The following is a 17,225-nucleotide window of genomic DNA, read 5'->3' as shown; positions in this document are numbered from 1 at the left end:
TTTACAAAAAGTTATGTACGTCTTATTAAGTCTTTTCAAAATAAACTTCCTCCACAGCAAAAAAGGTTTAGCCAAAACTACTTGGTTAGGTTAAGGAAAAGATCGTTGTTTGGATTAAAATAACCACTTAAGTACGGAAGTTACGTGACAAATAAATCTATGTTGACGTCTCGTTTCACGTGGCGCACAAACGTTGGACTTTTAACCTGTGGCAGTCGCAGGACTGTAATAGGTCCGTGTAATCATTTCATTTGGTTTATTAAATTATCTAAATTTTGTCCGTCGCCATCTTTGTTTTTTGCAACCAGTGAACAGAAGCGATCATATTCTCTCATATCCTTTTCTCATAGACTTCTATACAACCGGACTTCTTTTAGCAGCGGAAGGAGTCGCCCCCTGCTGGCCAGTGGAGAGAATGCAAGTTTAAGACACTTCCACATGAGCTTCACTTTTCAGAAGCTGAAGTTGCCGCCTGTGTTGCAGACTTTCACGCTATATTTAGGGACTTTTGGAGCTAGTGCTGCTAGCTGCTTTCATTGGAGGAAATAAGAGTTGTCAACACACAGTGGATGATTTAATAAATCTAGCATACGCTTCTCCAAATTACCAACCCAATTGTTAGTCATTTAATATTTGTGTTTTATATTGTTTCTTTTGTGTTTTATGTGCAGCTATATGAATATACTTTCTTGAGGGGTCACGATGGCCATAAAGAGGAATTTAAAAGTCTAAGTCAACTATAGAGAAGAGTGTGGTCCTCCAGAAGGCCGCTGTGCTGTTCTCTGATCAGGCGTAAAGACAAACGATGGGTAACGTCCTCAGAGTAGTGGTGGGTGCACAGCGTCACAGCGGCCTGTTCAGTTGGTTTAGTCCGTCTAGTTCAGCCTGTTTATTGGTGTCCGTCCTTCAGACAGCCCTGTGATCCTTTGACTACTGGTCAGACAAAATGCTGTTATTAGAAGCGCGTACATGTTTATTACCCGAAATAATCCGGTCACATGATATCTAATATGTATCCACACAGGAGGTCGAAGATGTTTTTAAAAATCAGAAAAGAAATGATGGTTTTAAATGAGAAAAGAAAAAGATAACGAATGTTTTAGGAGACTGTTTGAATTTCACTCAAAGTTGTCCGCAATAATTACATTTTGGGAATAAAAATCAGCATCTCAATGTGGAAAAGGTCCTTTTTGTAATTTAGTTCGGTTAAGCTGCTGTTATCAGTTATCAAACAACAACAAAGACTGAAGGTAATTGTCACGTTTAATCTCTATTTTATTAGCTCCATGTGGCATTTCACAATCCTGAAAGTTGAGCTCTGAAATGTTTTATAATATCTGCCTCATTTGCTTTCATTGTCATTTCAATGTGTTTCTATTTGCTGCTACGACCAAATGTACTTGAGACACTTATTCAGTTTGGCTTTATATGTAGTGTTTTATAATTTAAAGTGTATTATTATTATTGTTGCTTATCAAATCGGACCCTTATTTAGGATTTTTGATATGGTTTAAGTATTCGTATATATTTCATTTTTTTCACTTGAATTTGACTTTATTAACATGCATCTGTTTTACCAGGATCAAGTTTTGTTTTATTTGAGTTATTTCCTTAACTTGGTGTGCATCAATCTCTTCAGCTTCTCTCCATTTCCTATTTCTTTGAATTGCATTCGTTTGAAAGGTGCTGTATAAATTAAACTTCATTAATTACAGTTTCAAATGTTATGTTCACTTCTGGTCTGTAGGTAAATGTAAATGTTAGTTCATCAAGTGGCTTAAAAGTTGAGGAAGAATGAGGATCTGTTGAGAAAGGAGATCTGCATTAGATGTTATGAGGCTTACAGCACTTAAATGTTCACGTATGCACTTTCAGTTGCGGAGCCTTTTTCTGGTAACAAGCCTTCTGTGGCCATAAATGTTCTTAAATGTGTGTTTCCTCAGATCAACATAATTCTGTCGCTGTGTCATCGGTTTCTGAACCAAAACGTTAAACTCAGACGAGCCAACAAAGCGTGAAAGTGAAGTTCAAAGTCAGTGAGAAGAGAAAGACGACGTTTCTCCTCAAAGCTCCTCTTTAGTGATCGAGCCGCAGAAACACTCCTCCTTTATCACCTGACGAGAGATTAGCAACACCTGGATCAATCAGGCCGGGGCTCAGGTGTTGACTATAATCAATCACCACTGAACATTTTACAAACCCAAATGATTTGCTTCTTTATGATAATATTGAATATATAAGATGATTTGATTCCTGTGATATTTGTTTTGGGGCTAATATCTGACATGATGTCACACTGGGGGAAAAACATCTTTAAAAATACAGCCCAAAAACTACAAATTTCATAAAAATTCATAAAAGCAATTCATGTTTTTGAATTAAGTGATACATTATGGAAAAATATAAAAAAAATATATTTTTCCTCTCAGTTAAATAAATTATTTTAATGAGAAATATTGTTCTTAACTGCTAAATAAGGTTTCTGTCAGCATTATAAGATAGTGTAACTATGCTTTATAGTTTTTTTGTAGTTTGGACACTAAGGTGACATTTATTATATTTACTGACTTTGATTCAAACAGATTTGCTTCCCATCCTCATCATCCAAAAGTTGTTTCATGCTGCAAATGAAACTCGTAACAGAAAACAAAGACTTGTTGTGAAAGAGTAAAACTGAGAAATTCTTCAGTTCAAATGAAGAAGAAGTTAAACTTCACTGTTTGAGCTGCAAATTTAACACAGTTGTTTTGAACATATTTATCTCCACCTACAGGTACAGGTGAGCTAAATAAAAAGCTTTCCAACATCATGGATGACAAAATAAAATAATTCATGAGATAAAAGTTGCTCTTCTCGTTGGAAAATTAAACATTTTTCACTTGAATTAACAGGAAACAAGCACTTCTTCAAGTTATTGAAGGAAAAATAGGGAGAAAACACGAATAAGCTGCTAATTATGCTGCAAAATTGCAAATTGTTAAACTTGACTGTTTGAGCTACAAATCTTTCACATTAATTTTCTCATATTGAAAATATTCAGCCCAACCGACAGGAACAGGAAAGCTAAAGGCTTCTTCAGGTTACAGAAAGAGAAATAGGGATGAAACACAAATAAGCTGCTGATAATGCTGCAGACTCTAAAGTATCAAAAATAAAGCACGACATGAGCTGTGTTTCCATTCCTTTGCAAAAATACCGGTATACGGATATTTTTGTGTAATAAGCATGCTGATGGCTGATTACACATTTGTTTATGTTTGGTAAACAAATGAAAGATGAACAAATAGGTGTTAAATAACTATAAATAAATCAATAATTAGCTACTTGTGTTTGTGTTTTTAAGTTACTACTGCCAAAATAAAATAAGCTCACTACGCATGCTCATGATGTTCTTCTCTGGTATTTGACGCATCGTTAACTCTATCGCCACCTGAACCGGTTTGCTTGTTTGTTTGGATGTGTGGATGGAGATATTTTGGAAAACGAAAGTCAAGTGGACAGAATAATCTGTCCTTTCTTTTCTTTATAGCTCTACTTAATAGAACCAACAGCAAGTTTAAACCCAAATTAAATAGAGTTTAATCGATATGTAGATGCTTGCTCACCCAAATGAATTAATATTTACATGAGCAAGCATCTACATATCGATTAAACTCCATTTAATTTGGGTTTAAACTTGGTTTTACTAATCAGATTTAGTTTTTAATTGTGCGACAGAGCTCTGCTTAATCTAAAATCTGTATTTATGTATTTCAAACCCAGTTTTGCTAAACTCTGATTATAACTAATCTTAGATTAAATGAATCCTTGTTGGTGCCACCCAGGCAAACTGTGACTGGATCAACATTCAGTATTGCCAACAGAAAAAGAAGAGACTAAAATGTATCTTCACCAAAAATGTCTCTTTATTGTTCTCTACAAAACAGAAGAGACAAAATATCGAAGATTGTTTTTTTTGTTTCCCGTTCCGCACGCGACAGCTTGGGAGAAAGACATTGTGATATTTTGGCTTCACCGATAAGCTCAACTAGATAAAATATAGAAACACTGAAACAGTTTTCATGACTACAACTATGTGAAAATGTTTAGTTTTCTTTGCCTAAGACGCCCAGAAAATGGCTTTTAGTCAATTAAAACGTGATGAAACAAGGACGAGGTTGACTACAAGGATAACAGTTATACTCCCAAGTGGACACATAGTATTTCTGTTTATGCTAGTTTCTGGAGTCCGCACGGTTACAATAAATTATACGCAGACTTCCAAACTACTCTCCAGATACTCCTCAGATATAAATACATAATCTAAAGAATCATCTAAGCAGTCTTAAGTTTTCTCCCTCTGAGCTCACCGCCTCCTCCTCCCAACACTTCCTGTCCGTACCGGGCGGCCATCACTCCACCCGGAGGTGTCACGGTGGGATCCCGGCAGATTTTATCTATTAAGGGGAGGTTCATGATTCATGGGAGGCGGAGGCAGCTCAAGGAAAACCAATCCTGTGACACTTTCTCCCCTGTGCTGTACACCGGCAGCAGCTACAGAAGGACGAGGCGAGCCCCCTGACAGCCGTGATAAAACGGCCTTCCTTAACTAAACTCATAAAGCACGCGGCAATAAAACTCAATCTTCTGTAAAATCCAATTAAGTCATTATCTGACTGATTGTATCTTTAATTGAAAACAGAAGTGACAGTAAATTTCTGTGATATATCAGGATCAATCGATACTGCCGTACAATCTGGTCTCAAGCGGTGATTTATAATGTCAAAGCCTTATAGGTAACTCCACATTCCTCTCTCTAAAACCACTGGTGGATGAAATTAAGAGTAAGTGCGTTTCATAAAAAAACAAGATGGTCACGTTATTGATTACAACAGATGGGGCAGAATCCAATGAATGTTCCCACAGCGCAGCAGAAAGAAAATACAAGTAATTTTCTTTTGTCTGTTTTATATTGTTGTTTCCAGCATCACATTTACACTCCATCACTTCAGAGCGGCTTTATTCGCCTAAAACTTGTAGCGACATAAACTCCAGGACTCCAAATTACTTTTGTTGCTGTCTTATTCAAACACAAACACAAATAAACACTTTCTAAGCATGCAGCTGGAGATAAAACACAAAAAACACATCAACAGCGTGTACGCGGTGCAGGTCGGCTTCACAGAGGCAGCAGAGTGGTTTTCTTTTTAATTAACACTGAAACAACATGACTCAGAAGTGGGCAACACAACGTTACTTTCATTAGTTCATGAAGTAAAAAACTGCTTTGTACGGGGGTAGTTAATTGCACAAAAAACACTGTGACCAGGTATTTTATCTGTTAAAAAAACACAACAATTATCGTTTTTTATCATCAATTAATCTGCTGATCCCTTTTTTATTTTTATTGATTAGTTATTTGGTCAATGAAGCTTTAGAAAAACAACAAAAAATGGCAATTACCCAGATCCCAAGGTGACAAAAAACAAAGATATTCAATTTACTTTCATTTAAGATCGAAAAAGTCTTCAAATCCAAACATTTCAGAAGCTAAAACCTTAAAATGTTCCGCATTTCTGCTTGAAAAATGTCTAAAATGATTAAGATATTATGAAAATGGTTGCTTTTTTTCTGGATCAATTAATCACCTAATTGTTTCAGCTCTACACATCACTGCTCCAGCTCCTCGGCCTCCCGCTGCGTCTACACGGCCGTACCGAAGCGTGTCAACAGTAACCCGTGTGCATAGTGAAAACCTCCGGCCTGAACGGGTCAAATATACAATAGACATGCAAATTATGTGGCATAAACAACGCCGCTGGATGTGTGCCATAAATAAGCAGCCGGTGCTCATCACACGCAGCGGAGGGAGAAGTGATTCATGGCTAACCTGCCGGGTTTCTACCTGCAGGAGGACGTCCTCGTGTCAAAGGATCTGACTGTTGTTCATACTGGATATTCCAGAGATGCAGGTCAAAAGATATCGAGGCATAAATCTGGGCAAAAAGTTTTCAACAGAGCTTTATCGATAAAAAAAATCCAGGCTGATGTTTCAACAGATGGATATTCATTTTGGTGAATACGAGAAATCGCTTCACAGAAATACCAAAGAGATGTTTGAGGTAATAAAGAAACGTCTCCATTAGGTTTTTAACGTCTAATAAACTATCTTGCCTTGGTCACAAGTTTTTAAAAACTAATTTAAGGAATCCTAATCAAAAATGATGTGTCTATGAAAAAAAATATACATCGTATGTAAAATTATAAGTTTTAAACTCTAAAATATCAATATTTCAGCCTCTAAAGCCTCTATCTGTTGCAATATTTACATATTTAAAGAGAAGTTATAGTGTTTTGTAACACAGTATATTTATCTAAATTCTGTTGAAACAACTATTCTATGTAACTAAAGTCTCTATTTTGCTGACCTGCAGTGGTTTAACTTCTCAGCTTGCTGCGGTGATGTAGAGATGTACTCCGGGTGTGTTGGTACACCGTGACATCACTGTTGGGTGTGGCTACACAGGTGAAACGCACTTGAAACTTTTAATCATGGAGGGCGGCTAAACGCTGCTTTTCAGTGTTAAGTTTCTGTTCAACCTCGACATCTTTTGACCTGCAAATCACCAAATCAGTGTTTACTGGAAAGAACGGATTCAACGAATCCATAAAACTCATACTACTGGTTCCATAAAACTCATACTACTGGTTCCATAAAACTCATACTACTGGTTCCATAAAACTCATACTACTGGTTCCATAAAACTCATACTACTGGTTCCATAAAACTCATTAAAAACCTCACATATCAAACTCATAAAAAAGAACAATAACTTACAATACATGTATTGCTTCATGTATTGCATGTGAACTGACGGGAGAATTACATGAAACTACGGCACGCACTCGCTCCATTTCGCCTTCGTCATTTTCTAAATAAGTGCTCGAGATGTAACAGTGATTCCAGTTTTTCAGCTCAAAAAATATATCTTAGCGAACACTAAGCCTGTTTTCTGATTGTACGAAGATCCTCCACTAATATCTAATGAAACACACGGTGTGAAAACTGCACCGGTCAACATCACGGCGCGCTAGACAGATTTTAATATCATTATTCTGCATGTTGTGTCACTTCGTCGTTTTGGATAAAAAAAACAACAACACTTAACTCTGCCGTAACAGCTGCTTTCTAAAGAGAAAAAACAAGTGTACAACTTTACAAATACACAACAAGTCACCGTCTAGTTTGAATGATTTGGTCCAATCTTGATAACTAATAATCAAGAAGACGTATTTATGGTATTTTTAGTCATCTTTAAATTCTGGAAAGTGCTTCTCAAGTACGTGCAAGTTGGTATTTGTGAACTTGCACATGTATTTTCTTTAAGTATCTTTCTGAGACCTTTGTATGCTGCTGAACTGGCCTCAACAAAAATATTTAACAGCTAAAAATGAACTAAAAATAGGAAAACAACCTGGACAACCATAGACGATATCGTGCCTCCGGGACAGAAACAGAGAAACCTTTCAGCAACACTGAACCATGAAATGCTTTCGCAAGAACATCCAAGTTTACGCATGATATCGTCCTTAGCTTTGCTTATTTGGTGGCGTCACCATCGATGATGGAGCCCACGGAGAAGTTTGGCGTCTCGCCGCCGGCGTCACACTCGTTGACATTCGAGTTAACCATGAGGGACCTGCAGGTCATGGAGGAGTCGTGACCTGTGGTGGTGCTGCTGGGTGAGAAGGCTGCAGGGACGAGACAGACAAAATAGTTCTGATCAGAGATCAATTGGACTATTTAAACTTAAATCATATGTTTATGTGAAATGTTAAAATTAAGCCAGTTTTCTCCCAAATTTAAATGTTCACGCACAATGAAACTACTTTAGTCTCTTTACTCTTTGATAGATCAGGATCCACTGGCTATGTTTGACTTTTAAATTCGGAGTAACTTGTAGTTGTCACATGTCCGTCGTATCCCATAAAACCCTCACGCTGGTGCTGGTATTGACAGGACTGTATTAGACACCAGTAAGAGTGAACTGGTGAAGCCCATCAGATACAGGAGGACTCAGGAAGTCTCCCATACGAGAGCAACATTTACATCACAAACTGAGACATTATGAAATATCTTTGGGTAAAATACCACCACTAGGGTAATATCTACTTCTTGATGATGGAAAACACTAACTACGGTAAAGTATTTATACGTATTCATAAAGTAAATAAACCTCAAAACTCTCATTTCCCTTTCAGGTATTGAGCAACAAATCTTATTTTCTTGGATACTCCTCAAAGTCATTAATATGATAAATTCATATTGCCTCAGGAGGCGCAGCAGCACACATCAAATAAAAGATGTCTTTGTACTGTAAGGCGAGTAAATAAAGATGGAGAAGAGAAATACTATAGTGAGACAGAGAAGAGTCGTATCATCAGCAGAACGAACACTCCTCTCTGTCCTCACCTGATATAAATATGACCGCACTGTTAAATGATTCTTCACGATTTATAGCAAATTGAATCAGTCAGCAAAAAAGGGAAGACACTGAGCACAGAGCAAAAAGATCTTTTCACAGTCAACACTGTGTGCACCCAAACGTTTTAACACTCGTCTACAGCCACCGCACACACTAACATAACACCGTGAGGACAACAGGCTGGTTGTACAGGCATTCAAATGTTACGTTTAACAACTACTGCGGACCTTCATCGCGTTTTTAATGAGTTTGTTTTAACCGAACTAAACATGTTCGGTGTGGAAGCTCCCAGAGAAACTAACTGAGAACTTCTGACCAATAGAAAAATAGTAGAGCTGCAACTAGCGATCAAAGATCAAACAATAAAGGCAGGAAGTCGTGATAAATACCCGTATTGTTAACATCTTGTCTCACGTTTGAGGAGCTGGAGCTAATTATTGTTTGTTTGTTTGTTTGAAAAATGCTAATTGATGTCAATTATTGTGGATTGATTGTCAATGAATCAACTAATCTCTTCAGCTTTATTTCCTCCTATTTATGAAATGCTATGCGCAACACAATAAATTGTTTAATCCATCAAGTATTTTTCAAAGAAAGGTTTTATTATTTATGTAATATTTGACCTTTTTCTCTGAGATTCTGTATAATACCAAAACAATATTTGACTGATTCCTTACATTGAGGAATAAAAGCTTATTTTTATGACAAATGCTAATTTAATTCAACAAAAGAAACAAAAATGTTAAATACTGTCTGAACACAAGCAGCCGTACAAGAACGTTGCCTTAATTAAATACAATACTATGATTACTATGATTACTATTATGCTAATGAATTATTTAAATCAGTAATTATCTGATCAATGAATAAGAAAACGATAATATACAAACACATTTGATGCTAGATTTCAATACTTTGCTAAAAACAAATTGTGGCCATGACCAAAAAAGCGTTAAGGAAGCAACTTTTTAAATAATAATGATTTCAGCTTTTAAATTTAAATATTTGCTTGTTTTTTTCTGTTTCATATCATTTTAAATGAATCCTTTTGGGGTTTGGACTGTTGGTCAACAGACCAAGACATATTTTTTCACCGTCTAACATTTAATAAACGACATGATTAATCAATGACTCAAGAAAATGAGTCATTGATGATTGCATCTTGAAAACAATCATTAGTTGCAGCCCTGATCATTAGAGAGTTAAATAGTTCTCAAAAGGAGAGCTGACCAATGAGAGAAATGTAGTAGATAGATAAGTAAATTGTGTTTTAAGGTGTATTATCTCACAAAAAACATTAAAACAATGTATATTCTATTGCTTTCTAGAGATATTTGAGTATTAACATTGTCAAATGATAACCAAAAATCAGTCAAAGCATAAAATATCGAAATGTATCTGCAGACCTTCACAAATACATGTTTACTCAGAATAACCTCCTGATGAAGACAACATTAACAAAAGCTGACGTCCAGTGTTTCCCAGAATCCTCTTGACTCCTTGATTCGCCTCCTCATCCCTCATCCCTCACCCTCCACCATCTCTCCCTCTCTCTCCTCCCCAGCAGTGGTGGGAGGGGGACAAAAAGAGGAGTCATTTTTCTCCCCATTAACTTCCTGATTGGTTTCGGACTCCAATTCCTGCCCGTCTGCAGTTTGTCACCAATTCCAAACTGGCAGCCCAATCGTTAATACTAATGTTTGTGTAGCTAAGTGCGGCCGGCTCTCGGCGGTCCACTTGTACAGCAATAACAGCATGTGGGTGGAGAGGAGAGCAGCAGCTGTGAATTAGCCCCGTTCACTGTTAATTCTCTGTTCATCAGCAGGAAATCTATGATGTGTAATTAAAGGCTGGAAGCAACTGGACGCGTTAGTCTCACTGGAGATGTTAAATCACGACCCACCGCTGGAACACATGTTCTCCTCTGCCTCCGACCGCCCTCTGCTCTCCTGTCTAGTACAGATTAATGTTGCTGAAACACCAAAAAGACGGCAAGCACCTGTTGTTGACCCTATGGCTGCAGCTAATTAGACAATTAACAAGTTACTTTTATTGTCAATTACATGTTGTATTATATCTTTGATTTATCACGATTTTATCAAGATAACATGTCAGAAAACAGATTTCTCAGATCTTTAAGTGAGGCTTTGAAATTGCTTGTTTGGTCCAAAAAATATTCAATTTACAATTATAAAAGTGAAGAAAAGCAGCCACATGATTGCCATCTTTTAAGTGAAGGCAAACAGTTGCATATGTACACGTCCAGCAGTTACGGAGAAACATCATTTATAGGCGCCATGTTTCAGGTCACCCGATGAATGTAAAGTAAAATTTGTATTCATACTTTTGGCTATCCTCTCTTTTCTTTGAATGTCAGTGAATATTGATCTCTTTAGGTTATTTGGAAGAAACCATCTGAACAGTTTAGAGGGGAAAAGTCCCGACAACAACTTTAATCTTTAACGAAATGTATTCTATAAGCTGATCATATGTTTTATTTAATGTGTAAAATTTAAAAAAGGCAATAAACTAGTTTTTGTCTCTAATTTGTCATTATGAAGTAAATTTAAATTGCACAATGTGGTTCCCTTTAAGCGTCACTTTCACTCTGTGGTTCTGTCTTCCAATGGGTGCGATGAAGGCTTCATTTACGACACTGAGGAAGTGCGTCAACCATTGCTTAATGGTAGCTATCCGCAGTTACCGAAGAGCATCAATGGAAGTTCTTTGCTGTCAACAGGAAATGACTTACGCTGGAACAACCAATGTAACTGTAGTAAACAAAATGCAGTGCGTCCTGTGTTGTTGTTGGTTAGTTGCTGTAGCTCTCAGGAAAACGGAAAGTGATCCAGTTGTGTTGCCGACAGCGGCAACAACAATAAATCCTCTTGGAAACACTCGGGGGAGGGAAATATTCAACAATATTTGCCTCTGAAATGTAGTGGGATAGAAGTATAAAGTAGCATACAATGGAAATACTCAAGTAAAGTACAAGTACCTGAATAAAAACACTTCCACCACTGTCAATGACACTTAAAGCCAGAGTGAAGCAGCGATGTCTTTGGTAACAAAACCCTCAGCAGACGAGTCACTTACAGTTTGAAGTTGTTGAGTTTTTGGCACTAACGAGCTGCCACAACCCACATTCTGGAAAGTACAGGCTGAATTAAATGAGTATCTTTGAGTTGACAGCTGTTACAGCAGTGAGTGGTAATAACTGCACTCCTCCACACCATGGAAAGAGAGACGCTGATGTGTAATACAGAGTCTACTGGTTGGTTCAGACTGTGTACAAACAGAAGAAGAAGCTCATAATAAGACAAACTTAACCTGCTGGTGATGTTGAAAGAGAGTTTATTCTGCTGAGTGAACTTTTGCCCTTTTCCCAGTCACTCAGCACTCTATATAAGATTTCCAAACTATTAAACAGTCTTTGTGTGGAATAACAAAAGGAAGCTTTTTTAACCTCCCACTTGTCCTGTTAAGAGAAGGGAGGGAGGGAGGGAAGGAGGGAGTGAATGAAGGTGCAATCATTCTGCTGCTGCCAGAGAGGGGAACAAAAGCCCAGATGTGAGAGCAGAGACGGTAATTCAGTCTGATGCAGCGAGGATAAGCTCTCTCTGTGGGTTTCATACTCTACACTCATCCACCGCACACAAGGGTCATAGGGGTAGATAACACTTAAGTAAACACACACACACACACACACAGGCCTGTATGCACACACACACACACATGCACACACAACTCTGCATTAAACTGTACGTGATGTGAGTTACTGAAGTATCTAGAAGAACATTTAAAAATGAACTTTACTGATGATAATTCTATCTTAATGCAGTTGATGTTGTTGATCATTAACTCAGGCTTTGTTACTTCAATGGCTTCTCTGTTTACTTGTCGAAATTCAACATATTACAATCATTCAGAGTAATGAATATGTAGCCATGATGTATGTTCATTGTCCTGCATCTAACGATTATTTCCATTAATCTGCAGATTATCCTCTCAATTATTCGGTTTATTGTTTAATCTTAAACAGTCTGAAACCAAAAGATATTAAATTTGAAGGAAATAAAACAGAAAGTAAAGTGATTGTCTTACGGTTGTTTGTCTCCAACAGCCACATAGACATATGCTCATGCAAAATGTCATCATTGTATCCTGTTAGACATTTATGTGAAATTGTCATAACTGAATTTGCATATTCATTCTTGAGGTTTTTCCAAAAACGTGTTTTGTGAGGTCACAGTGACCCTTGTGGGTGCGGCAGTCGACAAAAGATGCAAATCAACACCGTTTAAAAGCAGGAAGTAGTAAATGTTTGGCAACAATGACTAATATTATTAATAATCAAAATAGTAATGGATGGTTTCAGCTCCAACTCATTTATTGAAACATACACTGTGGAATATTGACACCCCTTCACTTAAGCGCTTACTTTTTAAGTGTTTTCATGATTTGGGCTGAGACCTTTAGTCAACATATAACTATTTATTCTGCCACCGGCATAAACATGATAGTTTAGTAAGTCATTGAAACAATGGACAGTTTGTTGAAGGCCCTTTACTTGTTTCAACATGACAAACACCCCCATGAAGAAAGCCACGTCCGTAAAGAAATGGTTTTACTTGTTACCAAACATCCGTGTTTGACTCACCAATGCTCTCGTGTCTGAATAGAAGCAGGTTTAAACATCTAGAGAAGAATAGAGGCCGTTAAAGCTGCAGAATAATAAATATATTCAAAAATCTCATATAGGTGTAATGCTCAGGTGTCCGTATACTTTTTGCCATTTAGTGTATGAAACATAATAATTTGAATTACCAATTTAAGAGTCATTGGTCATCAAATCAAGTCTCATCTCATTTAAATTCATTATGCTGACACACTACACGGCTGGCTGCATGTTGTTATTGTCGTTATACCAGATTAAAAAGGATTTTAAACGAAAGGTGATATCAAGTGTGAAAGTTTGACAAAGTAATCTTAACTCAAGGACCATTTACTCGCCTTTTCTGGAGCTTTCAACCGTGTCTCACAGTCTGCAATTTGTGTGACCACATTCAATGCACAACCTGCAAGTTACCAAAAACAAAAGCAATCACCTGTGTGAATTTGCCAGTGCTGTCCAGGGACAAGAGCACTTAGTGGAGGCCATCATCACGGGAACAAAAATTCAATCTTCAGAATGAAGAGTTGCCTGTCACATGACAAGGTTGGCCTGGGATTAAATGGCTCCCATTAAAATGATACGAGCTGTGTCTAAGCCCTGGTCAGAGCGAGGGGGTCCCACGGGCGTCCGACGGAGGACGGCTCAGCCTCTCCAGAAACGAATACGGCGTCCGGCTGCTCATCATCAGGCCGGCAGCAGGACTTAATGGCCCAGAAAACTCCGTCAAAGAGCAGACAGGCTTTAAATACTGAGCGCTGAACAGTGGAGGCTCATGCCACTCAGCTGATGTTCACACCGCAGACCTTCACCCTCAGTTTCAAATCACTGCTCACAGCCGAGTCCTAATTCTGCGAGTCTTCATAACAGTATGAAGTCGCAGCAATGCAGAAAAGAGGAGGTTTCAATGGTTTCCTACACATTTCTGTTATCGTATGTGCAGTAAATTAACTAAGGCATCTCATGTTTTGTCACATACATTATGTTTTGGAGGTTATATTTACTGTCCCTTTTATTCTAGTCGATTAAATGCTCTTTTGTGCAACACTTGAGTCGGAGAGGAGGTGGTCGTATAAAGCACATCTTTGACACAGAATATTTTGGTTTTAAGCTCCAAAAACTCTTCTTCTTTAAGATTAGCTCAGTGAAAGTAGATACGTCCCGTCTTTTGTCAATATTTATCTAAAACAATAATCTTTCCCTTATCTCAAACAAGTGCTTTGTTGTCTTGTTCTTTAGTTGCTATGAGAGAACAAATGTAATTTAGTTTTGCAGATATGTTCGGTGTAACTATTTTGCAGTTTCATAACGTTCATTAAAAGCATTTCCTCATTATGCTGGTGATGCAAATCAATATACAAAACACAAAATAAAGCCCTTAATAAATACACAATATGCACAGTAAAGCATCCAACAGCTGTGGAGATGTTTCACCCTCAACCACAAAATGTCAACCAAGGATTCATCCATTCATCACCAGGACGTCTAGAGTGACGAGATGTTGAGCTAGTTCGCTGGATGAGTGAACATTTAAACTCGCTGGCAGTGTTAAAGGGAAGAGATCATCAAAGCCACTACAGTTCATCCTCTGGGTACCACGGACATCTGTACACAATGTTCAGGTAATCCGTCGAATAGTGACCACCACTGCCATCCCTACAGGCATAACCTCATTTCTAAATGTGCATAAACAAAATGTCAAAGAGACAAGTTTACATTCCTTAAAATATCTGATCTATGTCACCAGGAAATCTGGTGTTTTCAGCTGCTGTGTGAAGAAACTTTTCTTCTTGAGATTTCTCATTTGGTTCGATCCACTTGAGGTTTTACAAACCGACCAAATGCATTTTTCCACTTACGAGTTATGGCTTCTGACATATTGCTGCTGCTGCTGGTGAAGCAAACGCAACAGAGCTCGTACAGTGAAGCCCGAGCTTTCTATTAATTTCAAGCCACATCGAACACTTTAATCGGAGAACAAAACAAAGAGTCAAATAATAGCATTTGCATTATCATGTATAAGGACTACTCATTCCACTGGGGTGTGCGAGTTAAATCCTCCACGTATTTCTCATTCTTTCATCTCGCAAAAATGAAGATGTGTTGAGACAACTGTTTTCGGAGCGATGCAGTCCGTTATGCAGCCATTACGAGGGGTCAGAAAACACTTAAACGCTCATTATCGGTCTGCTGTGGAGCGGAGGGCCGACGCAGGGCTGACAGAAGGCGTCGGTGTCGGGGGGTCAAAGGCTAATTAAGCAGAGAGGAACCTTTGCTCCCGCATTGTTAACCAATCTGTCCCCGATGAAGATGACTGCCGGAGAGGTGTGACACGGCCCCCCCCCCCCGGTCGCCATGCTAAATCTCCATTTCGGCTACTGTGCCCCATCAACTCACAAAATGGCCTGTCAGTCCATCGCCGGGCTTCTTGACGCGCCTCGTCGAAAAGTTATGGATATGCAATAACGAGCGGAGGCGGCTCGATCAATATGTGTGCGGGACTTTTCTATCATTAGGTTTTTTAAAAGCAGAGATTCATTGTGAGTCGACAGGGTAAGAAAAATGCCAAAGTAAAGGACACAGGAAGAGTGAAATATATTGCTATGGAAAGAAGGACGCGTCCCGCGGGGGCTAACGCTGCCTGATGTGTTTATCCAAGGCGGTCAGCTGTTTCAGAGAGCTGCCAAGGCAACGCCATCCGTCACTCAGCGCTCAAAACAACGCAAGGAAAGTGACTACGAGAGCACGATTAGGTAGGAACGCACCGTAACTAGCTGAGTTTGTTTTGAACAGAGACGTCAGGAACACAACATCCACTGCATGTGTGTTTAGAGAAAAGTATTTAACAGTAAGATCACAAACACACCCTTCTGGATTCTGGTCAATAAGTGTTTTTAAATGTTAGAATATAACTGTTGTATTAGTTTGGACACAAATCACATGCAAGCCCTCTCGTTAGTTAAGGATATTACTCCAAGTGATCTAAGATTTACATTTCTTTGTTTACATGCAGGCTGTAGACCTGGTATTTTAGCAAATAACATGTTACAGTTACATTTGTTTTCTTTTACTTCCCATAATAGTGGTTGGGAATTAATTCCATTTAATTTTAATTTAATTAACATTGCATCTTAATTAAAAAGAGCCCTCTCCTTTACCGTCACAATGAACAATTAGATGTTCAGGGCAACTGTGAGGCAAAACAAAGCTTCATTAAAAATATGAAGTTTTCAAGCAAAGCTCTGGGTTAGGTATGTTTATTTACTTATGTAAACAAATATACATGTACCTACAAACATATAACTGTGTTTGGTATATCTTTGCCTGCACAAAAAACAGCAGGTGAAGTCCCGCCTCTTCCGGTGGACCACGTGGGACTTTATTTGGAAAGAAATATGAACGATAGTCAACAACGAGAATCTTTTCTTGATCCTGTCTGAATTGTGCGATGAATTACAAATATGATGTTTGTCAATTTAAAAGACATTTTGTCGTAAACTGTGTGTGTAAGATATTAAATATGTAATGAGAAAGACTACACACCCAAGAGTCAAGTAAGAGACGTCTCTCGCTGGAGCTACGATGACTTGTACCAGGATGTACTCACTCCAACAACATTCTTCTTCTATTCTTACTCGTTCTGTCGCTTCCCGGCTGATAAAAAGAGTCACTGGATAAAACACGATGTTTGTGGAACATAGCTACGTTACCACTCTAGATAGCTAAGGTAACTTCCGTGTTGGTGACGTGCACTGTGCAGACAAACAAATCTACGACAAACTAGGACTTTCTTGACGTGCAAAAATATCTTTTAAATCGGCAAACATCTTATGTGTAATTAATGGCACAATTCAAACAGGATCAAAATAAATATTCGTCTCTCGCCGTCAATTACAGTACATATTCTTTTGCCAAATAAGGTCCCATGGTGGTCCATCGGAAGGGGGAGGGACTTTATCTATACGATAAAACAGAAGTTAATAGAATCCCGTTTCATGTCGCTCTCACACTGTCCAGCTGTGAGAGACCTGAAAGGGTGTAAGAGAGAGAGAGAGAGAGAGAGAGAGAGAGAGAGAGAGAGAGAGAGA

General features: G+C 38.2%; 1 protein-coding gene across 1 annotated transcript in view; it reads right to left on the bottom strand.

The window, feature by feature from the left end:
• Nucleotides 1-7,416: 7,416 nt before the first annotated feature.
• dmrt1 (doublesex and mab-3 related transcription factor 1) overlaps nt 7,417-17,225 on the bottom strand; it is a 24,219-nt gene continuing 14,410 nt past the window's right edge. Inside the window, exon 6 of the mRNA XM_031870535.1 lies at nt 7,417-7,731. Within this exon, the coding sequence (XP_031726395.1) occupies nt 7,580-7,731 (152 nt within the window). The 3' untranslated portion in view covers nt 7,417-7,579. The remainder of the gene's footprint in view (nt 7,732-17,225) is intronic.

The sequence above is a fragment of the Anarrhichthys ocellatus genome, unplaced genomic scaffold (assembly GCF_004355925.1).
Source record: "Anarrhichthys ocellatus isolate YVR2014 unplaced genomic scaffold, GSC_Weel_1.0 scaffold53, whole genome shotgun sequence".
NCBI classification, from domain to species: domain Eukaryota; kingdom Metazoa; phylum Chordata; class Actinopteri; order Perciformes; family Anarhichadidae; genus Anarrhichthys; species Anarrhichthys ocellatus.
Note: the sequence above shows the minus strand (reverse complement) of the source record. Positions and strands in the feature narration are given on the sequence as shown.